Source organism: Corvus moneduloides, chromosome 5, assembly GCF_009650955.1.
Source record: "Corvus moneduloides isolate bCorMon1 chromosome 5, bCorMon1.pri, whole genome shotgun sequence".
Taxonomy (NCBI): Eukaryota; Metazoa; Chordata; class Aves; order Passeriformes; family Corvidae; genus Corvus; species Corvus moneduloides.
The window spans coordinates 48,822,558-48,850,502 of NC_045480.1; the positions used below are offsets into that span (position 1 = coordinate 48,822,558).

At 38.5% G+C, this 27,945-nt stretch overlaps 1 protein-coding gene across 2 annotated transcripts in view; it reads right to left on the reverse strand.

Annotated features, from left to right (window-relative positions):
- Nucleotides 1-1,017: 1,017 nt before the first annotated feature.
- Nucleotides 1,018-27,945, reverse strand: part of MAP9 (microtubule associated protein 9) — a 97,224-nt gene continuing 70,296 nt past the window's right edge. The window contains exons 1-11 of one of the 2 annotated variants that reach the window (XM_032109569.1): nt 22,528-23,156; nt 21,525-21,642; nt 19,839-20,255; nt 17,823-18,079; nt 16,947-17,005; nt 16,331-16,496; nt 15,160-15,249; nt 14,341-14,502; nt 13,770-13,915; nt 12,908-13,040; nt 1,018-7,326 (exon numbers count right to left, since the gene is read on the reverse strand). In XM_032109569.1, the coding sequence (XP_031965460.1) occupies nt 7,204-7,326; nt 12,908-13,040; nt 13,770-13,915; nt 14,341-14,502; nt 15,160-15,249; nt 16,331-16,496; nt 16,947-17,005; nt 17,823-18,079; nt 19,839-20,255; nt 21,525-21,642; nt 22,528-22,890 (2,034 nt within the window). In that variant the 5' untranslated portion in view covers nt 22,891-23,156 and the 3' untranslated portion in view covers nt 1,018-7,203. Of the gene's footprint in view, nt 7,327-12,907; nt 13,041-13,769; nt 13,916-14,340; nt 14,503-15,159; nt 15,250-16,330; nt 16,497-16,946; nt 17,006-17,822; nt 18,080-19,838; nt 20,256-21,524; nt 21,643-22,527; nt 23,157-27,945 lie in introns of those variants that run through there. The other variant, XM_032109570.1, reaches the window with a different exon arrangement.

Sequence of the window (27,945 nt, forward strand, 5' to 3'; positions counted from 1 at the left end):
CATGAGGAATAGAAACTTCAAACAGAATGTCAATTTTGTTGCAGTGAAATTTAACAGCTTGATGCACTACCATCTGTTGAAGGGAAAATAAGAATCAAGCTGATGTTACGGTTTAATGCTATAATAAGTCTTTAAATTGTACAGCAATACTGATGGCAAATTCATTCCTTGAGCAGATTGATCTCTTTTGGAGGTGCTGTATGACTGCAAGAATGGACAGAATTATTTGGTCTCTTAGGCAGGAAAGACAGGGAATTTGGTACATGAGAAGAACGGAAGCCAGAGAGAGGATGATTAACCACATAGTCAGCAGAAGAGTCAAAGGGAAGATCAGCACATTGGCTTTCCTGCTGAAGGCAAGATAGCAAACAAGGACAGTAGCTGGTGGACTGTGAAACCAAACTGCCAGGAGCTGTTGATACAATTGTACCACAGCTGCTGTTCAGCAAGTGATACTGCCTTCCTCATTCTCCTTGTGCTTTTAACTAAATCTCTTTACATATTTTCTGGGATGGGGGGCCTTCTGTGGCAAGTCATCTCTACATTTTTCTTGTGCACCATCCAGCAGCATGTTCATAACCACTGATGTTTCTACAAATGATAAATTTAACAATGACAGTACTATTTGCTTCTATTTTCTCACTTCTATTCATTTTGCTTGCTGATCTTTTGCAACATAATTTTTCTGGCTCCCATTTCAACTAAGAACATAGTCCAGCAGCTAGGCTCAGTGCTAAATCACCTCTGCATATCCTCATTATACTTCAGTATTAGATGTGCTAAGAAGCATAGAGGAATTCAGGGTAGCTAAGAAAGTTTTTTCCCAAAGTGTCATTTATTTGCAATGATTCCCCAGATGCTTCTTCAAGAAAGTGAAATAGATATAGGACAGCTAAAATATTTTCCCTTTCTCTCTATTTTTTTTCCCGTTGTTTTTCCTTAATTGTTTGGTTAGAAAGCAGCACATGGGAATGGGTGCTCAGTGCATTACAGCATGTTAAAAGGCACAAAGAAAAATAAAAGTTAACCAGGGTTTTATTGTTAATACTGATGCTCCACCTGGACGTTACAATAGTTAAATGCTGAAAGTTATTGATGCCGGTAAACGTTATCCTCCTTGCTATCCTCAAGCACCAGACAGCCCAGTTTATATTAATGAACACGAACATATTCATTTTGTATTTCTATTCCTGAAAAATGATTAACATATAATGGGAGTTCTGGCTGCTTCCTTAAATGAAAAATTATATGAAAACCTTTCAATTCTTGTAGTCTGAAGCTATCCAGAAATAAAAGCATCACAGAGAAAGAGCATTCATAAAGGAAATAGTAGTAAAAGAGAAAAATACCTTGCAGTACTAAGAGCTTTTAGTAGAACTTTCCCTCTGAGTGTAGGTGCTAAAATTAGTGCCATGTTGAAAACAGCTCAACTGCCTGAATGCAACCTGCTAGTAAGAGCAGACTTCTCCATGCCCCAGGCTGAAATAATCAGGTAAGAATTTTGCAATTACTTTATTATCCATTAGGGGAAAATCTATCTAATAAATGTTATTAAAATCTTAGAAATTGTTTTTTAAAAGCCAGCAGGTCATTAGAAATCTGAAGGTGGAAGTGCTAATGCCCTAAGAGGTGCTTGGAACTCAACCGTAGCGAATGGATGGTTACAGGGATGAACTAGTCTGGGCTGTGAAAGCTGATGACCGCCTGGCTGCCGTGAGTCTGAGAATGTGAAACTTTTAATCAGGTGAGAAGCAGCCAAGGAAATAGAACCACAACCTTGGCCTTGAGGAAGGAACATGATGGGTTGTTCAGGGATCTGTTTGGCAGGACCTCACAGGAGGCTGCCCTGGGAAGCAAAGGCACCCAGGAGTGTTAGTTGACCTTCATTGACATCCCCATCAAAGCACAAGAGAAGTCCATTTGACATGTGGGCAATCAAGCAAGTGTGGCAGGCAGCCAGTGTGCATGAACAGGCACTGTTCATGAACTGAACTGCTGGAGTTCAGAAAGTAGGCAAGCACAGAGATGGTGGAGAGTGCTTGCCACCCAGGCACAAAACAGAGACATTACTTGAGTGAACATGGAATAATTTACTAAAGCCAAAGCTGAGCAAGAGTTAAAGCTCATACGGGACTCAAAGGGCAACAGAAGGTGCTTCTGGAAGTACACAGGCAGTAGAAGAAAAATGTGATCCTGCTCCTCAGGGGCCAGGTGACCTAATGACACAGGACATGGAAACAGCTGAGGTGCTTAATGTCCTTTTTTGCCTTTTTTTTTTTTTTTACTGTCGAGGTCTAGCCTCAAGCACTGAAGCACTGAAGAGAGGAGCACTTCAGTTACATGGACATAACCAAATCCATGGAGCCAAGCAGGGTGTTTCCAAGGAAGCAGGAGAAGGGGGTGGTGGGAACCTTTAAGGTCAACAAAGACAAAGTAAGTCCTGCATATAAATAACCTCATGCCAACAGCGGCAGAGCCTGAGCTCCAGTGGTCAAAAAGCAGCTTTGCAGGAAAGTACCTAAGGGTGCCAGAGGAGAAGCAGCAGAGCGTAAGCCAGCCATGGGCTCTCACAGCAAGGAATGCCAATGGCATTGTGGGCTATAGCAGTAAGAGTGTTCTCAGCAGGCTCATGGAAGGGATTGTTCCTCTCTGCTTGGCATGTGTGAGACTGTAGCTGGGAGTGAGACTGCATCTGGAGCATCATGTTCAGTTTTGGGCTCCCCAGAGCAAGAAAAATACAGACACGCTGGAGCAAGTCCAGGTTTGATGGGCAGCCAAGACTGCCATCAGCGTTCACAGCCCAGAAAAGTATCCCTGTTAGTTTGAGTCAAGTAACTCAGTTAAATACATAATTAACCAAGTGAAACACAGCAGTCCATGATACACAGACCAGGAAAGATGATCTCATATTTTGTGGATATAAAAGAAAAAAGAGATACCATGGTAAACAGCATACATTTTTCTTACCCAGAATGAGAGACTTGAAACAGAAAATCATTTATCATCACCCTGAGCCTTTAGTGCACAAATGCAGCAACTTAATACTTTGGAAAAAAATTAGAGATCCTAACCTTCTTCTAGGTTATGGTTTAGAAACTATGTTCCTTAAATGAATGTTTGCACTGGTGTGTCAGCAAGCAAGAGAGTCAGGGAGCTGGAGCAGAGAGCTGGAGTGCTGTAGAAGCTTGACTTCAGTGGGATACAGTTTCTTATCTACTTATGTTAACAATGATGAAAGAATAGCTTTTGCTTAGAGACACTGACCAGTTAATTTTCATGTATTAAAGTTTTAAATAAAGACTTGTATCCTTAGATCTGATGAAAACATTGAGGCTAGTATACTTTATTAAATACAAAATGTAATATACTTTATTAAATACAAAATATTTTCCCTCTGTCATGAATAAACATACAGATAGGATCTATACAGATAGATGTACATTCTTATACATTACTGTACATATGTTTATATTTCTCAGCTCTAATTCTTCGATGACATTTGTGTCATGCTGTAACATGTTCAAGTTTCTACAGTTTAACATTAGATATAACCCCCCAAATTCTATTAGAAAAGTTGTACATGTCAACTGTTTTCCCTTCTCTACAGACTTCAGCATGTTTTCCTAATTGAAAAGTTGTGCATTTATGTGAATTACTGCTCATTCTTCTGAAAGATGTCCCCAACACCCTCTCACTTCTGCCTTCTGTCAAAACCTTCTGCAGTTATATAAAGGCTTAAAGGATGCAGCATTCAGTTCAGGAACAGGCACCTGACAAACTCTTTTCTATCTCTGCCACTAATTCTACCACACTTTTCATTTGCAGCCCTCAAGTACAGCCTGTCAGCAGAGGGACCTTCCTTGCTTCCTCTAGCTGGACACTGCAAAAATAAAGGTCCAGATGATCGCCTCACAGGCTGGCTTGTCTCAGACTCTCCAGGTCTGTTGCACAGTAAACTCTGGTGCCTGACACAAATTTCATCCCCCCATGATACTGTAGTTGGAGTTTCTTCACAGACTAAACCCAAATTCAAGGCTCCAAGTGCTAAAAGCCCAGAGCACTAACAATGAACACCACTATCCCAATCTAAAGGCATGAAGAAATTTAGTCTTTTTCTCATAAAATCAGAGTGTGCCACTTTTGAATTGGCAATTCTGTTGCATTCTGCCGGTAATGCAGTTCCCGTCTCTCCTGCTGCCATCTGTTATTTTACCTCTTACGTGGGCCACTGAAGCTGCTCTGGCTGGGCATCTTTTCAGCTTCTTTAAAGTTTCTGTTAGCAGTAGATTCTTTCTCTTTGGATGCCAATACTGTCACTGTGATGCCAGTACTGCTGGGAAAAATGCCTGACCTACCACAAGGGAACAGCCAGAGCCAGACCTGGAGCTTATGAAAGCCCTGTATTCACTTATCTGCAGTATCTGTGCTACAGACTGGTTTATTCCAGATAAAAATCTGGATTTACTGGATCTTTGCAAAAAGCTAATGTGCAGAATCCCTTAACTGGGAACTTCTATGGTAATGCAATGCACTGCAACACTGCACTGTGTGGGTACTGCTGTAGTCTGCCTGAAAGAACCACAAAGGTCCTAGGAACACAACCAGACTCCAGGGACTCTGCAAGGGCAGACTGCAGGCCTCAGGGCGCTTCTGAAAGCTCCAGTCCCTCTCCTGCCGCCCTCACCTTCTTGACCAATCTCCTCCTCCTCCCAAATGACAGAAGACGAGCTTAGCAAAAACCTGTAGGAATACTGCCCTACCCAGAAGTTCAGCACTCCAGAGGTGACTCAGTACAAACACGAGTCTCACAGATGTGGCAAAAAGGTCACTATTGTCATTAGGGTCCACGGAAGAGATCAAGGGTGCATTACCTGCAGACTGTATATAATCAAAGGATGGGTGCCATTAAAGTCCCTGGCTTCTCTTCAGACTCTTCAGCAGAAAACACAGTTCTATCCACATATTTATGGAGGAGCAGCCCAGTGACAGAAGGCTAGAAACAAATAAAAGAATAAAATCCAGGTCCAGTACAATCATCTTTTGAGGAAGAAACAGAACTAAAAGGAAGACGCAGAACCGGCAGAGACCTGCTAAAAAACCCCAGTGTGTACCAGGGCTACCACGAGCAAGATGCATGAAAGGCAACTGGAAGTTGAGCCATGCAAGGTAAAATACCAGGCAATATACTCAAACCTGATCCTGCAATAAAATTACTTCATCACCTAGAAGCTGTTTTAGATCTGCAAGGACTCCTCCCAATGGATCAAATCTGACCTGTCAGATGATTTGGCTGTACACAAATCCAGCACAACTGCTGGTGAACCTTCACCATTATTCTCAAGGTTAGCAAATACTTCTTGACACTGTCAGTAGACCACATGCAACATAAATACTGTACATTTTGCAAGCCTCCCTCTACTTTTGTTTATTGATATGAACTAAGATGATGACAGTAATTACCTACTGTTCTAACAAATGTATCTTAGCTTTTTGCTTTCTAGCACCTGCTTATGCCTGTCATAAACTTTGCAAAAGGTCTGAATTGGGAATTCACAGAGTAGAGTTCAGACTAACAATAAAGAACAGAACCGTATTGAACATTGAGACAGAACAGATACCATTCTGATTTCCCTTGCACATACATACCAGCAACAAATTTCACCTCAACAGCACTCTGGTAATAGAAACCATTATGGCCCAAACAAACTGCTCTAAATCCTCAGTGGCTCTCACTAAAATGTAAAAACACAAGCAAGAAACATCAGGAAACTAAAGAAATTTATCTGTTTGCCTGACTTGTGGTTTTCTCTTCTGAGGAGATGCCCCAGTGTTACATGAAATCAGAATTAAGGACTATCTCAGAGATTTATGAAGAGGACAGAAGTCTAGTGAAAAAGACAAGTCCACTTCTCAAATGCTTCTTTTACTTCTGAAGGAGGCTGCCAGTCTAAACAGGAGCAAGATTTTCATTTGAGAAAATATATCAATAAATTAAAGACTATGGGGTTTTTTTTACTTCTTTGTTGGTGATGCTGGTGTTGCTTTCTTTTGTTGAAAAGAATAAATATTTGAGGAGCACATCTGAACTGATTATGCAAATTCAAATAAGAAAACAAAACCACAAGTAACAGCTTAGTTTAGACAGCAGGCAAACAAGGGATTTGAAGATCTCTAAAAACACATAGTCTTGCCATTGCTTCCAAAATAGTGAGGCAAATAGCCAAAAAAACAAAAGGAAAATAAAAGAAGGCATTTTAGTAATTTACTACAGCAGCTACATCATTAGTAGTGATGAAAATGTGTTTGGGCAGGATTTACTTGATCATAAAAAGCAACCACAGAAGTCTTTAAATTACGTTCTGAAAAAATAATTTTCTGTTTCTAAGGCTGCGTTATAAGCACGCCACTGTTCCGTCCTTGCAGTTCTGATGTAAGATTTTCTGTGCACATGCCTTTAAAACTGCTGCTTCCTGTATTCCTATAATGGCAGGAAATCTATGGAATGTATATGAAGACCTAAAGTGGAATTAACAGCTACATTCTTACTTGGTCCTAGATCATTTTACACTATATGGATTCCAGTTTAATTCTTCTGTACCACCACCTGGTTGACCATTTTTTGCCCCATGAAATCTTGCTTCTGCTAGATGCAGTTTTAATTTAAGAGCTATATTTATATTTCATAATGTGACATAATCTTATTTTTGCTGTATCTGGTATCTTAATGTATGAAAATTACATTCTCTTTCCATACTTCTTAGCCTTTTGTCTTCAACCACCACAAGAGAGCCAACATCTCCTCGCCCATAATCCCCATCCCACTGCCTCCTCAAATAATTTCTTCAAGACTTAACTCCTCAATAGTGTGGTCTAATAAATTAAAAATAACCATTCTTCTACTTATTGGATGAAAAAAATGCCAGAGTCTAGCCTTATGTATCCTGGACATACATTTTCACCAAAAAGGTATGAAATAACATGGAATTTAGCAAAACTAAGTTAAAAACAGAATTAGAACAATTATTACATTTTCTAAAGCAATGAAAATGAGCAACAGGTTTATTTAAATTGCAGAGATAAAATAAACTAAAAAGAAAGAATGTAACACCTATAAAGGATTCCATGAAAATCAACTAGTAACAAAAGAGTGACTGGTTATTGACAGAACTTTGTACATTGCTCTTCTGGAAGGCAATAATCTGCTCAGTAATTACTAGAATATGTGACTTTGCCAGGTGGCCTCCAGGGAGGACTCATTTCATTCCCATGGACAGCCTGAAACTTCTTTTGGATCTTCTCAAGGTGTTCTCTCCTAATTTTGTTTTCCTGAGAATAAAAAAGATATGTCAAAAAGAGCCCAAACCAAAACCACAACACTCCCCCCAGCCCCCAAACAACAACTCCACTAACAGGAAAGTCACAATTATTATTATGCCTTTCTTGTGTAAAGTGAAAAGTAAACATGCAATAGAAATTTGCCTTTTGGAGCTCGGTGCATCCCTTTTAGAAGTTCAGTCACAGACATTGCACAATGCAACACAAGAGGCTGCACATTGGGTGTCATTTACAATTTTGGTGACTGTCTCAAGGATGGCAGGGTTTGTGTACTGTCTAAACAAAAAGCCCAACACAAGGCCTAGTGGATTAGGCACTGTGTTGGTCTTGTATGTAATTAGTCTCATATTAATTACTTATAAGAACGTCCTTAAGAGGATACCTAAATCACAATGCAAAATATGTTGTTCTTGTTTATATAATGAGAAGATTGATGCATCATTGTAACTTTCTGTACTTATTAAATCACACTTCCTATGTACTAGAACAAACTGGTAATAAATAATTTAATTTTAAACAAATATCTATCTAACTTATAAGCACTGCAAGATTCTAATTCTATTTTCTATTCTTTCAAACAGCAATGGGCCAACTAGGATGATGAGGGATAAGAAGATACTTGCAACACTCTTTTTGTGTCTCATTAACTAATGATTTTCAAGAGACCTGTCATTCAAAAGCTAAGTTGTAATTATTTATAATTATTTTTTACTTTTTAATCAGTTCTATTCTATAGGAAATAAGCATTCTTCTTTGCAAGGATGCCTGCCATTTCACCCTCAGGAGGACCAGCATCTAAAGGTGCATCTGCACTAGCAATTTAGTACACTGGTGAGCTCTCTATGGGTGCAAATTTTCCTTGTAATCATACTTGCAGGTTTGTGGTGCATACTCGTGCACATTTCTTACTGACTTAAAAGTAGTTTTTCTCTTGGTGGAACCAAGGTTGACATTATAGACCAGAGTATAATTTACTGTTACTTTCATATAACCCATGATCCTATCCCTCTGTATATCCACAAATTCCCAAGATGCTGGGAGTGTCTGCCTGCTACTCATATGTGAGCAGAGGAATAGTGAGGTAACTGTGGCTGAGGGAATAGACTGGGAAATGGGTGTGGAAGCATTACTGTAAAAAAGGGAGTTTGAGTGGAAGTTTCCTCCTGTTTTACGCATACACAGCAGTCAAACTACTAATGTGTCCAAAAACTTTAAAAACCAAAGCAACACACTGACATATCAACCCTATCAATATGATTGTAATCTGTGCCCTTTAGCTTGTTGTCAACAAAAATCTGAAGAACCAATTCAGTTAGGAACATCTGGTCTAGCTAAACAAACACACAATAATTTCATGTTGTTACTAGTAAGGCTGATTAAAAGTATAGCAAGGTTTGCATGGAGAAGGAATGCCCTTTGCTAAAATAAGCAATACAAAAGTTCATCACAGTCTAATAAAAAATATCATCTCTTTGTACAAACTGTATCTTTCTGGATCACATGGAGCAATTGAAGCAAAATAGGCTTGCACGACTGTGACATTCTGACTCCCCTCATCCTTCACTTTTGCCTTCTTTCTCCTTCCATAGAGATCTTCCTCAGATGAACACAACTAGTGGCTTTGGGTCTTTAGAACAAATTCAAGATATTCTAAAATTCTTGAAGGGAACTGTTTAGTACCCTAAGAGGAAAGGAGTCCGCATTATCACTGATATTTTTCAAAAAAGACATCAAGATATGTCAAGCAGTACAGATGAGCTTGGGAAGAATATGCTCTAATGGAATACATATATGATACATGCTCCTGTATCTATAATCACAGAATTATATTGTACACCATCAGGACAGGTAAGTGAAAACTCATTAAAAGTAAGACTTATTGCAGCAGCATTAGCAAGTATCAGAGAATTGTATGCTACAAAGAAATGTGCATATTTTACATTTATCAAGCACTCTCTAGTGAATACATGTTGCACAACAGATTTATGTGTGAAAAAACGAAACCAAAAATAAAGCATACCAGGAAGGGAACAAAAGTTGCTTAGGATTTTTTAACTGTGCTTCAGTTTTGAATGTTTGGCTTTGAAGATCCAACTTTCATTAATAAATCCCAGTGAAAAGAAAGAGTCTTGAGTTAATTTAACTGTTTTTTAAAAGATTGAAGTGGAAGTGAAGACCTACTGGCCTCCTCCCTGTCTCAACACACACAAGCTTTTTATGTTCTAGTCCTAAATACAGTTCAAATTCTCACGAGACATAACTGATATAAATATTCCATGGAATAATAAGGAAAATGTTATTTGCACTAATTGAAGAAGAGTAACAGAAACAGTCAAAGACTAAATCAATAATTGTAGCTTGTCTTACAGTAGACCAGCTCAGCTGCATGGCTTGATTTCTGTGGAAGTTTCCTACTCAATAGCTTAGTAAGATTATTACATTTTTTACTTATAAAATTCTGAGAAGAGCAGTATGACTGCAGTATACGTTAGCAGTATGACTGCCACACAGAAATTGAATTTTATATATTGAAGAAGACTTACAACATTTAAGAGGAGTAACAATAGCAGCCTTATTTTTAAAATATTGCAAGGACAGGACATAAAAATTTCAATATAGAAAGTATTTTCAGAGAGATCATATTAACCTACATGAAATTAATAACCAACATCAGCTATTTCTAACCCAGAAAAGCAACAAATCAATGAGACTTATCCAGTACATCCTTTCTTGATGTTTTTAAACAGCTTTAGATTACCAAAAATAGATATTGCACATGCTGAAATTCAAGGTAAAATGTCAAACTTCTTGTAGGGCTTTTAACATTACTTTGCTGGTCTTTGAGAACTGTTTGAGAGCAGCCTTACTTCTCATCGGCTCATGGTAGGCTGATGTTTACCTCAGAAAATGGACAACGTAACTTATCTGGGATACTCACTTCTATCCACAGTAAACAGGTACCAAGATTAAGATCTCAGAAATAATGGAAACTAAACTGAGCTGTCATTATAAACTTTCTACGTGATTCTTCTCCCCATTCCACTCAGAATAGGATGTTACTGACAAGTGTCAGACACTGGTATTATGCAGTAAGTAAAAAATGATCATTTATCAAGCTAGATTGGCTTCAAGAGTTCTTGGTGAGCAGCAAGAAGTAAATGATAGGAAAGAAACAAAATAATCAGAAGCTTGAATTTCCAGGCAACACTAAAGCATCTCATCTGAAGATTATCCTTTTTATGTTAGTACTGTACAAGTGTCAATAGCCTTTTCCAGGGCATTTATTTTCAGGCTTAAAAATTAATCTTCTCTATGCACTTATGTTATCAAACATTCACACAATGACCTCTAAAAGCAGAAGCAACAGAATTTCCATTAACACAAGAGCAGAATGTTTCTTCTGTTTTAGAAGAACTACAAGGAGATTTTTATGTCTGTTTTATCCATGTATTATGGTCAACACCTGGTTCAGGAAAGCTGAGGATGAATTTACACATTTATTTCTGCTGAATGTTAATGAAAACATACTAGAATACTTTCCACTATATTACTCCTATTTTATTTCCCTTCAAAACAAAATCCTGTTAGTTGAAAGAATACCCTTAAAAGGCTTCCAAATTCTGCCCTCAGATCTGATGCCTATCTACCTGCAGGCAGATGTCATCTTAGTTCCCTTGGTAATACAATGACAACTTTTCAGTGTTTCCTGAAGTTCACTACTGGTTTGTATTTTTTCTCTAACTGTACAGAGTGAGACAATATTCTGGCCAAAAATGATGACAGAGCCATTTCCCAATATGCTTTCTCAAATAAAGGTGTGTAAGCCGCAAAAAGACAGCACAAATTCTGAAAGTAAAAATGTGAAGACTGGGCATGAGACACGGCAGTCAACACTTGCACACAGACACTGAAAATGAGATCATTTTAGAGGTACCTTTGCCAACCAGTTCAGTACCTATCCCATCCTACACTTGCTTATCTCTCATGTAGGCACATGTATATCCAGTTAGATCTGGTCATTCCTCCAACTACTAAAATTTATATTAATAATCCCAGTGAAGTGATGACCCCAGGAATTTACACACAATTTGAACAGGGGAGCCTGTGCTAGGCAACATCTTTCACTCCCAAAACATAGGGATACTTTTTTACCTTTATACAGAGTCCAGGACAGCAAGGAAGACAAATGTACAGTGAGAAGTAACATTCATGCTTAGGTACAACTAAGCTGATTAGGATAGCTGCAGTAAGCAGAGCATACCAGGGCAGTGCATTAGTTACTGCTCAAAGCATAATACTCCCTACCATGGCAATCAGGAATATTGACCAAGCAAGAAATAACCTAAGATCAGATATTAATCATTTGCTAAACTGAGCTGAAAATCACTTGACAATGGGGACCAGAGAAAACAGCTCTTACCAATGGTTACAGAAATGAGAGGTATTCCAACAGGGGACCAGGTCAAACATCTTCAAAGATCTAAACCTAAGACTAAAAAAGTTTGGAAACAGAGAGAAGGGAAAACATGCAGACTCTTGCTGTTTTGTGCAACTGCATATTTCTGAGTTAGCCAAGTAAAGGATGATTGTCCTTTCTAAACCTGTCCCACATCCGTACAGCTGCCTGACTCAATTCTCATCTATCTGCCTCTCCCTCCCACCAAAAAAAAAAAAAAAAAAAAAAAAAAGAAGCTATTGACAGAAAAAAGGAATTCCTGTAAGGACCTTAATCCAGCTGAGTTGCAAGATCCCATTCTTATAAATGGCAAAAGAGACCATATGTACAAGACGTGTAGGAATCACAAGGAAGAGAGACAGCAGGTTTCTAACCAAAAAAACCTTGACAATCAGTATGAAGAAAGACTGTGCCACAAGGTGGGGAATTAAAACAGGTTCTTTAACTGGCAAGTCACATACCTGTAAGAAAACAATATGTGCTAAGAATACTAGTGATCTCTCTTCTAGTTTGTCTTTCTGCAGCAAGGAAAAAACTCTGCCCTACTGTTGGAACTAGAGTACTGAATTAATTTACTGCTTACAACTGCGACACTGCTGTGAGAAAAATATAACTGGGAGCATCAGAGTTCCACCCTTTCTCGCAAATGGAAATCATCTTGAACCTCATTACAAGTGCTTTTATCAGTTGTAAGGTATCCAAGTCTCCCTTTTCAATACTTCCTTGAACGTACACGCACTGACTGTTGCAGCTGGCAACGCTGTTTGGCTTTGCAGGTTTTGTGCTCTGGCTAATTGGCCCTTCAGAGATGGTTGCTCCTGATATGGAGTGGCAAAAAATGAAGACTAACTGAAATTGAAAAATCTATGGCATGTAGGTAGAGAGAATATATTTTCCATGTATGCCAGCTATCAAGTGCACTGCGCTTTAGCAACGTTTTGCTCCCAGATTCTGGGGGACAAGTGATGTAATGTTGCCACCATCTGGCCTCTCTCATAACAGCACAACACCTCACGAGAATTACAATACTCAAGTGCTCACGCTCATTACACACTACATTAAACTTTTTGGTTTTGACAAAATGCAAAAAAAAAAACCCCAAACAACCAAACATACCAGCCATCTTTCATACTCCTCCATAGCCTTTTCACTTTTTTCTTCCTTCTTTGCCTGCTGCATTTGTCGCTTTCTTCTCTCCAGGAATTTTTCTACTTTCTTCTTCTTTATATATTCTTCCTTCTTTTTATTCCTGCATAGTGAGAGGGAAGAACAAGGGGTCATCATGTAACGGACTAAATACTGCATCTGCGACCAATTAAGTAAATTGAGTGAAAAGATATATTTTACACTTTTAATAAAAGATTGAGAATATGTATTTAAAAACTTCTATGTCCATTTTTATATATATCACCAAGGTATAAATGAATCTATTTATCCATTATGGCATCACCTTCTCTGTACTTCTTTCTCCCTTACTTATTATCATAAAAAAAAAAAAACTTCTGAACTTCTGTAGGTAACTGTAAGTTGCACATTGTCTGTGAAAACTCTTGGCTTGTAAAAATAATATAGAATTTCTCCAGCAGATACATCTCATTTCCTTCTTCCTACATCTGCATTCATACATTGTATTCCACAAAACTTTAAAGATTTATCCTCCTTCCTATGGCTTAGTAATGAAGCGTGAGAATAACCACATAAGACACAATACTACTCAATGAATTTTCTCAGCTGCAGTATCTCTGCCTGGGCTTAGTTAGTGTCCTTTTGGTGAGGAAAGCAACTAAATAAATAAACTGAAGGGAGCTGCACAGCCTGTTTTCACTCTTATACGTGTTCTCCATTGGGAATGAAGAGTCTGATCCCAAGCATTCCATTGTCTTCCAATTACAAGCACATCAAGCATTCACAGAAGAGCAATTACATTTATAAGCAACACTTTGGAAGCTATGATATAGCAAACACAGTGGAGTAGTACCATTTTTCAATTGCTGATACACTGACTCTCCTCTTCTCTGCAACTAGGTCCTCTTCTATCTTCTTCCTCATTCTTTCAGACTGTTTTTCCTTCCTGCTTTGCTCTCTTAAAAATTCCACTTTTCTTTCTTTCCATTTTTTGAATGCCTAAAGACAACCATACATCCATGAGAAATCCAACACCTCACCTTTCTGTCAATACTCCACTAGTCTATTCTACATTATTATTTTTTTATAATTTCTACACATTCTAATTTTGGAATATTTGTTTGTAGCATTGCTCAGAAGTACTTATCACTATACCTAAAAAGAATGTTATTATTCCAGTAGATAATAGTTGATTGTTAGCGTATTTAGATGAAGTTAATTTTATGCATGGTTAATAGGCTCCAATTAGAGAAGCCTGTTTGTCTGCAAATGTAAACATTACATATTTCTGACAGAAAAGAACCTAGTAAGAGCTTCCTTCAAAAACTCTTCAAAATCCATCTCTTTCTGGATTAATCAAAATTGTTTTTTACCATCTCCTGAATCACATTCGAATACACATTTAGGTACATATTTCACATCACCGCTTGTGCTGCTTCTGTTTTTTCCTTATTCTGTTCTGCTGGTGTCTTTTCCTCAAGTTCACCAAGCTTCTTTTTTTCACTTAACTTCTTTGCTTCTTTCTCCTTCTTTTTTTTCCAGGCTTCAAAACATGCAATTGATTCTTCTCTTTTAAGTGCTTCTTTCTAGATTGGAAATAAATTAATTTCAGTACAAAATTCGAAGTGAAATAGTATGCTTTAAACATTGCTAAATGGAGTAATAAAGAAATAGACATTGATTTGCTGACAACATTGCAAGTATTACAATTAAATATATACAGTGTTTTTTTCTATGCCCATTTTTAATTTAATTGAATGAGATGAACCACTCCTGCAAAATACGTGTAGAAGGATATGAAATACATGTTAAGTGCTTAGAAGTGAAACATATTAAATACCTAAAAGCCAAATCAAAGGATGTGAATGATACTATTCAAAATACAATCCTCTGTAGGTAAGCAAATCTTGAGGCAGGGAGTAAATGCCTCATGTTCTCATGCACAAAACAAAGCTTAGCACCTTAAGAGCTGAGTATCCCAAAGTCTTTGTAAACAAACTTGAAAATTAATCTAGGAAGCACATTTCTAACACACCTTATGCAAACGTGTAGGGAAGCACTGGACAGACACTGTTCACCACAACCACAACAAGCAGGACATGCCGTTTCCTGTCTCACATCACCTCGTGCTATTGGGAGGAAACCAGATACCTTACAACAGCAGAGTGATGCACTTAGGCAGGAAGCACACTTCAAAGAACCACAGTTTGTCAACTTCTTTTTAAACAACAATGTAAACAAACCTTTTCAGTATTGTTCCTTAGAATTTCAGCTTTCTCCTTTTCAATTCTCTTTAATTCCAGTAGAAGGAGCTTTTTCTTTTCCAACCAGTTCTGTAAGAATCATTAAAATATTTTTAAAGTCCTTTTAAGGTGTAAGTAAAGAGCAGCACCAATATAATGACCATGAAAATTACTCTTAGTTTGTCCATGTGCTAGTTAAATAAGCATCCCATGTGGAAGACTTAGCTGTTATCACACGAACATTGTGATCAAAAAAATCTATGGCTCTAAAATCACAGCTACAAAATCTAAAAAAAGCTTCAAGATCTTTTAAAAAGCATCTTCCTAGAAACACCAAAAAAATTCAAGCATTAATCAAAATGAAATAGAAGAATGGAATAAAGATTCTTATCATGTGGTATATAGGAATATTATTTACATTTGTTGTCTCTCTTGCAAATACCTGTAATTAAAGAGAATAAAATCCTGCTGGGAGAAGTGAGGCAGCCATAAAAGGTTATGAGCCATCTGCAGAATCAGACTTAAATTTTCAAGAATTAGCTGTGTATTTGGTACACAGCTCAAAGATAAAAATCCTAAATGAAGACTATTTTACTTTTAAAAACTATAGAGACAATATAAATATTGATTTGAGAGTCTAAAATTGATTCTAGGGCCATAAAAAGTATTAAGAACACATACCAATATCAACAGTGTCTGTTAACGAGCGCTGTTCTCAAAGAGATTAGCAAAAATCTGCTGAAACCCAGAAAATAATTGTTGTGAGATTCCACAAGGAATTTACATAGATTATTCTTCTGGAAAGAGTATAGGATTTGTTATCACTTTTCCTGAATGCCATTTGAATAGAACATAACAGGAAACAAACCCAACCTAAAGTACACACTTACCTACATTAAGGATAAAGTAGAAATAATGGAAAATGTGTGCCTGAAAATAGTCTGACACAACTAAATATGAACCACATAAAAATATTATGTCCCTTTCATTGAGCTTTTTGTTCATAATATGAGGAAAAGGCATAACCAACAGAATAAAAGGATTACTAAACCTGTAAGCCAATGAAAGGAATGTAGTAAAAAATACTGATTTCAAGAAAATATGAGGTGTTGACCCCTCTATCAGGACCTTCATATTTTTGTTTGTTGGTTTGTTCATTCTAAAAATCTACCTGAAAAACAGCTGCCCTTAAATCATCTACTTTGTTCAATTCTGGACTTTTCTTCAGCATGCATTTATCCTCCAACGCCTTTAACGATCCCAGATACTGAGATGAAACAGGTGAAGTTGATGGAACAGCTTTCCCCTTTTTCTTTAAATGCACAAAAGATGTAGACCTAGGAAAATACCAGGACACAAACACATTAATGACCTTTCCATTTATTGTAGCTGATACCAAGTAGTGTTCCTCTTGTTTCAGTGCATACCAAAAGTTACTGTGATTCTTTTTTTAGATGTGCTTAGCTGGGGACTGGGGAAAAGAAAAGGAGAAGGAACTTACCTCTTGTAAATTTATGAAGTACTTACACTTTCAGCTAAAAAACAGCTTAGAGCCTGTAAAGACCCCAGTAACACACTCATCACAGACACTGGCAAAAGGTCTGGGAGTCTGATCTGACATAAACCTGAGCAAGGGTCATAACAACATGCCACATGCACTAAACTGTTTTCCACAGATGCTCAGAGGCTGTCAGCAGTGAAGACAATGCTGACAGAAAATGAGAGTGGAGCAGCATCGTCGGGGCATCTTAAACAGCTCAGACCAACACCTGGCATCCTTCTCTTACCTGTCAGATAAAGAAGCATTTGGGTTTTGTAGAACTCTCTCCTTTGTTTCACTTAGTTTCTAAGAAACACAGAGGAAAAGTAAAGTTACAGACAGATCAGGATGAAACAGGTTTTTACAAGCTAACAAGGACACTGAGAATTGGACCCTTATGGATCCCTTCCAAGTCAAGATATTCCATGGTCTCATGATGTTACAAAAATAGGCAAGAAAGACACCCTGATAAAGAGAGGGTATAGTACAGGGTAAGAAAGTAAGGAGAGAACAAAGCAAAACGAAACAAAAAAGACCCAAAACCAACCAACCAATCAAACTTTCATAATGCCTGTATCATTTTGGAATGGCACCTTTATTTGTATTATGTAAAAACATAGTCAACAGTTTAGAAATAATAAGAAGTCAAAAGAACCCAGCTGGGTTATTCTATAAATGCTTTTAAGTCTTTTGAATACTTAGCTTTAATAATTACATGTATCTACATATTTCTTTTTAGGATAAAGCATAGAGTGCTTTGCATCTTATCCATTATTCAGGTCACACCATGGATTCCATCCTCTGCCAACATACACTGCTCACTGCTGTTCAGCTATCCTCACAACAGAGATTTGACTTTTTCACTTTGAGAAAGGTACTTTCTTAAGGCTGCAAAACACATTTCAGTACCTTTATCTGATTTAAATAATTTGTGGAAAAGGTATTCCTTAAATCTTTCCTAAAGCTATACAGAATTTGTAAGATCCTCAGCTCTAGAAACCAGATATTAAATTGTCAGCTTTACAGACAGTGTTCTACACACTTAAGGTACCAACTTTACAAAACCTTCCATTGTGCCTCTAGGACATTGTTCCAACAATGGTAAACTGTGTATGAGCAATACCTTGACAGAGCTCTTCGACATGTTCTTTGCCTTCCCATGCTCAGATTGATCATTCACTGATACCTCCTGCATTGTATCAGTTACTATTTGCCCTTCCACTATTTTCATCATTCCATCTGAACTGTCAGCTGTTGGCTGCTCTAATTCCTTTGTTTTCTCATAGACTGTGGTCCTCATTTGCTCTGTCACAGAAGAGGATTTCCTACCACGGTCCTCCAGTTTCAAGTCGCTGGTGCTGACAGTCTTCTGATCTTGATCTAAAGGGAGAAAAAAGATTGAGAGGACACATTAACAAGAACTTCATTGTTTCTGAGTACTGTTATTTCTGTACAGAATGCATTTCTAGAAAAACCGTCAATCTGTGAAAGTTGTTACTAAATTTTATATGGTATAATGTATTTTCTGTATGTCCCCTTCTAAGAACTATATACTAATAAGAACAGTATTCACTTGTATTTGCATGTCAGACTGGAGTAGTAACTGCAGCTTTAACTAATGTTAGAGAATGTGACAGCAAGACAAAGGCAAAATTTTCCATCTGCCTTTCATGGCTGTAGTACAGAAACCAAAAGCAAGAGTCATTGCAATCACAGCAAGAGCTCTTCTGACATCCAGCAAACTTCTAATGAAGTCTACAAGTGAACACTTTGGGTAACAAATACTGCTTTCATTGTGTGGGGTTTTTCAGGGGTGTGTGACACATGAGGGAATAACTGAAAAATTCTGCAGTGGGAATTTAAAGAAAACACCACCTCAATCTGAATGTATGCCTAAGTGGTGAAATTGTTACTTATGGAACACTTTATTAATAAGACTTAAAAACCATTTTTATCAGATTTCAACTGCCAGTAATGCAGAGACCTAAATTTGTAAAACAATTCAGACAGAAGCCAAAAAATGCCCCAGTAAAACCAAATTATAAGTCTTCCACATATTTCCGATGGAATTCTTCAGAAAAACAGAATTTTTGGATGACAAATTAACTGCAAATTACCTGAAGAAATGAACATTAATGCCCATAATCTAAGAAATTTAACCTAGATTTACAGGGATGAAGATAAGTTCAAGGTGACAAGAATTCTGAATTTATAACCAATACTGCAGTCTGTCACTGAAGAAAAGGAGTAGTTCAGCTTCTTTTCCGCTAGTCTAAAACTACACAGGCACACCAGCCAGGAAAGAGAGTTGTCTGCACATTCAAGAGAATGTGCAAAGTCTGCACTTTGGTGCCATCAAGTGGAAAGAAAAAACGAAGCTGATACCTTTAATCGTGCTCTCCCAATTTCAAAGTTATCATATTCCATCACAGGTAATGACCGGCCATAAACTTATCTGAACATCAAACAGGACAAACTCCTCTCATATTAGGAATTAGATAAAAATACAAAGTCTTTTGGCACATATAGTCAATTAGCAGAATTCCAAATTCTGCTTTGCATATTAAAAATGAATTAGCTATTCTGATACTGAAATACAAGTTTGGGGGGTTTATGTGTTTGACTATACCTCCAAAGTGTGTCAGTATCTTCGAAGTAAAAGCTCATTTGAAGTTTCACTTGAAATAATGAGACATCTACCACTCACAAATGGTTTGGCTACAGCTGATTTTCTGACATTCTGTTACATTACAGCTTCACCTGGTCATAGAAAAGGAGTTTAATGGCCCTTCCATTAAAGGGTGCATGGATGCTGTGGACACGATGTCAACACAGCCTTCTGTGCCATGCACACACTGAGGAGGCATCTTGGCAGCCCTCTCACACCTTCCATTCACATGCACTGATGGAGAGCTGGACTTTAAGGACCTCAACAGCTGGTTGTCATCTTCTGAAAGGAAAAGGCAAACAGGAACCTCCTACTCTTGGCCCACACTGGTTCAGTTTACCCCCTGGCAGACAGAGTTTGTGTATTTTTAGAAGCAGATGATTGTTAACACAGAAAATAACCCTAATTAAAATGCTTTAAAATATTGTAACATGGCTAAGCAGCAACAACATTCAAATACTTTCTTTTCACCTGATGCTGAAGCCTTTCCTTTTTTGTGCATCCGAGGCTTTGCTTTTGGTTGGTTTTCCTCTTGATCTTCTTTTTTATGTAGCTCATTAATAGGCAAGTCATCACTTTCACTATTATCATGCAATACATCTTCAGCAGCCGAATGCTCTTCATTATATTTTCTGTTATTATCCTCATGTTGGCCTTCCAAACATCCTTCTTCACCATCTTTTCTGTCATTCTGTATGTTTTCACCTTCTAAAACCATTATTTGCTGAAGCCTCTTTTCATGACAGGATAAATTCAAGTCATCAGCAGCTTCATTTTCTGAATCTACTGCTTTTTGGGAAGCATCATCATTCAAGAGAGGACTCCCAGCAACAGATTTCTCAGTGCTTGTAGAATCTGAATTACTTTCAGCAAGTTCTTTCCTAATACCTGCAAAGAGCATATTACCAAGTTGCATTTGATACAAGTGGAAAAAAAAACGGGACACAGAAGCAGTACCACCTACAACCTAACACTATTTTTCATAAAACATCCTCCTTAGTTTCTGAGCATTTCTCTTTCTGTGCCTCCGATCTCTGCAAAGCCACCAAACTACGGCCTTATTCTACTTCCTTTCCTGTCATCTGTTTTCATGGACCCAATCAAAAAAAAAAATTCATTCATTAATTCTCTTCTGCCATGCAATTTAAAGCCCTTCTAAAAAAAAAAATGTCTCAGTGCCACAGGAAGTGGAAGCAAGTCAACAATAACAAAGCTGGGCAGGTTTGGTATTAGAATCCATCCTCCCTTCCCTTCACTTCTGCCCCATTTAAACTCTACTAGAAGATACTCAAAGGAAGTATCTTCTACAATGCTACGGTTCACATGCTTAACATAAATATTTATCTTCCTCTAGCCTATTATTGCTAATTGACCTAATTTCAGAGTTCAAATGTTTGAGAAAGGTGACAAAGGAATGTCATGATAGTAAAGTAATGCATTTACTGCTGGAGAGCTTTTTTCCCTAAATCTTGTCAACAAATGGAAATCAAAGCATCCCACAAACTGTTAGAAGATGTTTCAGGTGTGAATGAAAAACAGGCCACAGAGGAAGTCCTTTTAAAAATACATGATCATATTAAACACTCCTATTTTCCTTAGCATTTAGTGCTATACCAGCAGGAAGACAAGTCATTAGGCCAATCTTGTAATTTGGCCAAACATAAACATTAGCAAACACAAAATGCATCCTGCTCCAAGAAAAACAGCCAGATCAAACCTGTTCCTGGTTTACATACACTGCTGGGCAAGCACACTCTGCAGCATGTCCTGCAGCCCTTATTCACTGATTGTCCAGACTGGGAAACCAGGACGAAAAAACCATTGGCTTTCTCTCTGCCCATGTCCATTTTCATTTACAGTACTGTGCACTCCTGTCTCATCCCAGTGTCAAGTAACCAAGATGGCTAAGGAGGAGAACTGGGCACCACAATTGTAAGAACCAGTACAGACTATGTGTGGTCTAACAGCTTGGCACCTCCACTGATTTCATTGGGAATTCTGCTGCTAATCTGGCAGAGGAGGACTCAGTGATTTAGAAGTTGTTAAAATATGAAATCTTGGAACACTAAGTCATATTGACACATAAGGTTTCTCTACAATCTAGTAATGAGTTAAGAAAGGGAAGAACACAAGGAAAAATATTTAATTTTGTTTTACCATTTAACATGCCATCTTCATCACTTTCAAAGTCATCTGAATATTCATCTGTTTCCTTGCTTGTTGCATAATCCAAAATTGCTTCCTGTAGCTCATCCTGAAATGGCTTCACAAATAACTTTTACATAAAAGAGAAGATTCATTTGTTCAAGTTCAGCACTGATTCTCCCCTCCCACACATACATAAATAAAACTAAGCAACAGAGGTAGGCCCATTTAATTGACAATTACTGTGAAGCATAGTGCTTCCATTCTAGCTCCATTCCCCTAACACATCTGCATCAAAAAAGTCCCCAGATCTCCACGTATTTATTTATATTTTTTCTTCATAAGGAAGATATCTTGAAAATCCCTCTTCCATTTTTTGGCACTTATGGTGTATCATCATGTGACACTTCTCCTCTTTTGTATGTTTCTACTGGCAAGAGCACAAGAGTCTGTGAGAGCAGGTGAGCACGGACGAGCTCTTCACTGCCACAGGACAGGAGCCTGAAGCAGGTGGCAGGTCCAGACCAGTGAAGAACTTCATATATTTCGGACTCTGCTGCAGGACATCATGGACACACCACATTTACATGATTCTGAAGAGCACTCGGCTTATTTACAGATTGCAAGTACATTAAGAAATGCACCAGTATCTCCAGATTCCAGGCCTTGACCCACAAACCACGAGGAGCAGTGGTTTGTCCGGGCCTTGGGCGCTTCCCGAGGCACCTGCTGGCGGCCAGGCTGCTCCTTCAGCCCGGCTGTCAGGAACGGGGCAGCCGGGCTGCTCCCAGCCTGTGCTCCCAGGAGAGCAGCTCCGGCTGTCCTCACGGAGGGCAGCCTGCTTGCCCGCTTTCATTTTGAAAGCAACGCGGATTTCTGTGGGTGTGTTGCCCGTAACAGCGAATTACCGTATTCCCAGCGGCAGAAACCTGCTCGCAGGCCGTGCTCCCCAGCGCCGGCTTTACCCTGCCCCTGCCCGTCCCGTCCCGTCCCTGCCCGGGCCGCCGCCGCTCACCTGCCGCCCGCCGTCCGCGGCGCCTCCCCGCGACATGGTGGAGGTGTCTCGTTGTGGCCTCGCAGCACCCTCGGCCGCCGCCAAGCCCCGGGAAAGAGCCTCGGGAAAAACGCCCCGGCAGAGAAGGCCGGGAAAGAGCCCCGGGCCGGGCCCGGCCGCGCCGCCCGTCGCCCGGCAACGGCCGCGCCGGCGATGGCCTTCATCAGTCGGGAATCGCCGCGTGTCGCTGCAGCGCCGCCTCCTCAGCCGGGCCAAAGCCGCTCTGGCAGGGTTTATTATCGATGCCCATACTCTCCCGGGATTTATTATCGATGCCCCTATCCTGCAAATAACCCTGTTCCCACAAGCGGCGCATCCATACATTAATGACACTCCTACCAGGGCTGAAACACATTCGTCGACCCCACTCTTGCAGTTAGGTAAGTGTCCAAAACCTTCCCACTTGGGATGTGAGCACTTTCCATAAGAAACATACTCGTTTTAGTCCTTTCTGGAACAAAGATCTCACAGCACTTGTATGTTAACTTAAATTACATTTTAGACATGAAGAAATTACAGTGACATAGAAGTAAATCGCCTGGTGCTTGCACCTCCTAATGCTCCAATTTTTATTTCCCCAAAGGCTGGTTGTGCAATCCACCTGGTGAGCACCAGACCCCTGTTAACCAGACACTTTGCTAAGCAGCACACGTCCCTGCAGAGCTGGCTGTCCTAGAGGTCATCTGTCCATTGTATGGGCCACAATGAATCCCAGGGTGCTCTGGGAATACCAACCTCTTGCATCAAAGAAAAGCTGTCCAGGACCATTTACCGGTAAAGACATTTCTATTCTTCCTCCAGTTTAAATGCTTCTGATCACTCCTTTTCTAAAATAAGACTAGAGCCCCAGTTGTCTTAGTGATAACAAAGAACTTCTGACATGTTCTCTATACTGGTGTTATATTTATATATATTAATCTTCCCCAATATGCATTGCATTTTTGTAAGTTGTGCAGAAGAAAATCTCTCTGACAGAAACAGGGGGAGAGTATGTAGGACAGAGCCCAGAGCCTTAGGACTTGTTTTCCTCTTGTTTATTTATGTAGAGTTATATTTTAAAAGCAGTGCAGTTATGCAAAGGCTACAACACACCTGGGGGGAAAGAGGCCCTGAGTTCTAACAAGTAACCTTGGATTTAAACTAACAATTATTTGCCAGTGATTAATTGATATTTAGGTGTCATCTGTAAGCAGCTCCTTGCTTTGTTTACCCATATTTATTTATGCTTGATCTGCTGAATAATCATGGCATTTGTTGAGAGTTATGCTTGATGTGCAATTTTTTTCCTGTATTCAGTTCACATGTGAAGGTCTTAAATTTGAATCTGTGCTATTCCATCTCTCTGTGAAGGTGAAAGGTGAAACTGGACATGCTTGTTAAGAATATAGAAAAGAATAAAGAAGAAATGCATATATTCTTTCTGTCGTAATGTTAGCAATTGCTATTGAGGGCTGAATTATATCCCTGTTACGAACCACTGAGATGCACATTTTATTAAATTCCAAAAGGTGGCAGCAAAATATTCTAAAATTGAAAAATTGGTCCTTTTTTCCAAATGTCTGCTTTATCCTGGTTTCTTTTATGTTACTGCCAATGTTTATGGCATTTTTTGAGAGACACTGTATTCATTTAGCCTTGCATACACAGTAGAGAAGGAAGACTCGGCTTAAATTACTGTGTTATTTACATGAGTCAGACAATGGGTCCTCATATCACCTGTATTATTAAATATTCAATGCACTGAGTTGGCTGGATGCAGGGAAAAAAATATCAATATTGTCAGCACTGAAGAACTCAAAATGTGTGAAGATGTTTTTGTCAAAACACATGAACATCAGGTCTGCATCTTCTAGTCTTACCTGAGGCAAAAATCCCATCAAGACCCACTGAGGTGGATGGGACTTAAGCCTAAATATGAATCTAGTGTGCTGGGTATAAAAGACTTACTTTAAAAAAACCACAAACCACGCAACAAAGAAAAAACCAACAAAAACCCATAAACAAATAAAACACAAAAAAGCCCCAACCAACGAAAAAACCCCCAAAAAAACAAAACCCCAAACATGGAGGTTTATTGAGGGCAAAACTCAGAAGATTTTATGGTATGAAAATGAGCATTAACACCTGCTTTTTAATTAGTAACTGACTAATACATCACAAGTGTAAATTGTACAAGGAAATGTATGTTTGAAGCTGAAGTTGCTCTTCCTCTCTTGAGCAGACATGGAGCATTGAGAATAAGGCTCTCAATGATCCCAGCAATTATATTCATTTGGATAAAATAAACTTAGAGGTAACATTTTATTCTGCTGACTGAATGTGTGTGAGTCTCTGCCATGCCCAGAACCTTTAAAAAAGCACTTTTTAAAACAAGCATCATGATGCAGTGTGATTACCATCTGCAGCAATGATGTTATATTCAGAAAGCAGTCAAGTATGATGAGATTTTTGGATGGCTAGCTTATATGCCTATAAACAACTTCCATAAGTGGTTTATTTTATCAATGTGTCTAGAGTTTTTAAGACAGGATTTGGGATTTCTTCTGAACAAATAACACATATATTAAAAATTCTAAAATCATATATAATAAGTCACCTTAAGTCAAAATATATAAAACCCCTTACTGGAGGGAAATGTTGTTCTGCTTGCTTTGGTACTCCTTCCCAAGTCAAAAGTTACACTTAAAAGGGAATTTAATGCCATGGCAAATTCTCTTAAGTTGGTGTATATTCCTGTAAGAAGTGATGTTTGCATTGGTTGCCAGGGTCTTGGCTCATAAATGACTATTCCTGTTCTTGACATCAATGGGCGTTAGACATCCAGTTCTTGGACCTTGCACATGTATTGGTTTAGCAGAGTAACAAGTAGCTTCAATTCTAAACAACAGCGAGCTCTTCTATCTAGGGATCACCATCACAGACATGCTTAAGTACAAACATTAAAAATTATTATTCTCACATTTTCCTCCCAGTTCCTATGAAATAGTCTGTTACAATGTACCATGTTTTGCAGGGTTATGCCTGTGCTGCCAAAATATACTGTTCTTCTTATGCTTGTCTTTAAATAGAACCAGAAATACAATCAGCTTTGAGCATCAGATGGAAATCCCTGTTGTCATCAAATTCAACTCTCACTTTTACATCTTGATCTGATTTGTAAGTAGTTAGAGAAGATGCTGTGAGGGTAAAAAGGTGTGGAAACTTCACTTAGTAGATTGTTCTTCTCAGGCATATTGCCAGGAAAGTTGAATTTGATAAAATTAATACATACAAAAACATAGATATGGAAGGAACAGACTGCAAAACTGGAGCCAAAGAAAGAAGAAACTAGGATGAATAAATTCACAACTACATCACTTACATGGCAGTTTAGGAATACATGTGTTCTTGACTGGTTAATTTATTCCTGAGCATTAGACTTAGAAGTAGCAGATGGAGGTAGATATCCCAAAAGAAAAAAAAAAATATCCTTGACTTTTTGAAGTTATTTTAGGCTTTATTTTTTTTAAGATGCCTTTTTTTGTAAATAGTACTTGATGTGATTTTAAGGAAAAGCATTGGAACACAGAGGAATGAGATACAGCTGTCTCGGTGTTGTGCTTGGTTATAGTAACAAGCAATGAACTTTTCAAACAGACAAAGCTTGTTTGTGTTGGTGGCAGCAGATTAGACTTCCTATAAGGGGAGTCAGAAAATGCAAACGTGAAAATGTCAAGTGGAGTCATTTTGTGTGCAAATTACTCAAGCTACTGCTGTTGCTTGTATATGGATACATTCTTTTTAAGTCTTGCAGCTGTGAGCTCCAGTTAAATAAATACCTTTCAGAGAAACCTCACAGACCTGCAATTGCTTAAAAAACATCTCTCACTCTCTAAATATCTCTATGTCTAATGTTGTATTAACACTGTCAGGAGAAGCCAACAGCTGTTAAGTGCTGAATGGTAACTCACTTCAATGCTATGGCAAGTTTCAGAGAACTTTCAGAGAACACATTTGAGAAGTGTCAGGGCTCTAAGCTGCTTGCATCTGAAAGATCGTCAGAGAGCCAGACAGAGGGCCTTGGGTTAAAGACTTGAACAATGTCCCGCAAACTTCCAGCCTCAAGGGACAAGAAGTCTGACATCATAAAAATTAATCAGAGAAAATGGATGCAGTAAAAGGTCAAATTAAATTGCTTTGTGGTTAGAAAGATTGACTGGCTAATTCTCACTGACAATAGTAATGTCTCCCCCTGCTCTTTACATCTATATTCCTCCCTTGTCTCCTTTTAATTTTTAGTGCTATTCTAGTAACCCTATGGCAGGAACATTTAAAGGAGAATAGAGCTGCCAGGTCTGATTTTGCTACCATTATCCTAAAGAAGATAAAACTTTACAGTGCAAGGAGCTTCAGCAAGTAAAGATGAATGATTACCTTACTCTAGTGTAGCAAAACAAAGGCCCTTTGGAAGCACACTGAATGTATCATTTAATCTTTTTAGATTCATAACTGACCATATAAGATAGTATCTTTTTATATCTTTTGAATGTATTGATTTGTCTATCAGTATACCTATAAGAACCTTCTATATCCGAGCACTTCCTACTCTTTAAGGGAATTATCAGCTTTCCCTGCTAGACTGCTGAGACAGAATAATTATTCCCACTTTGTATATGTAGAGAGAAGTCTCAGGAACTGTGCTAGTGGCACAAAAGCATGCAAAAATTCTATGGCAGTGTAACTGTGGAGGATTTCTATCCTGCCTGTTTTGCACTAGCTTATACCCTTAACCAGTGAAGAAAATTCAGACATCAGATGAGAGCTTGTACCCATTAGAGGCAGCAGTGCAGAAGAAGCAGAATAAGAACATCTGTGGTATTTCAGTGCTTGATAAAAGGTTTAAGCATTTGCTAACAGCTGCCCTTTGTGGTTTTCTTTTTTTAGAAAAAGAGCTGTTGGAGAGCAATTTTGTTTCAGCTTACACTAGAGACAAGGTATGATTCTAAGATAATATAGCAGAGAAAGCTATAACATCAGACCCACTCCTGAACAAATATATAGACAAGTGTAGCATCTAGTTGGGCAATTTCTGTTTTTTCTTTAGCTCGTGAATGGGTAGGTCACTATTATCTAGTAGATTGGAGCCCTGGTTTTCTTTAGCTTCAGATGCACTGTACTCAGCTGCTCCTTTTAGAGAGTGGTGTTAAGGGAGCACACTTGCATTCCCTTTTCCCCTTTCTAGGCCATCCAACACATCCACTGCTCATGGCCAGGGCTGCAGGTTTAGCTCTATACTGGTAACACCAGAGAAAACTGCAAAATACAAGCTCCAGATTTTGTGCAGTTCCTATGGAGACCATGATACATTAGGATATTTTTATTGTGGATTAAAGATTATAT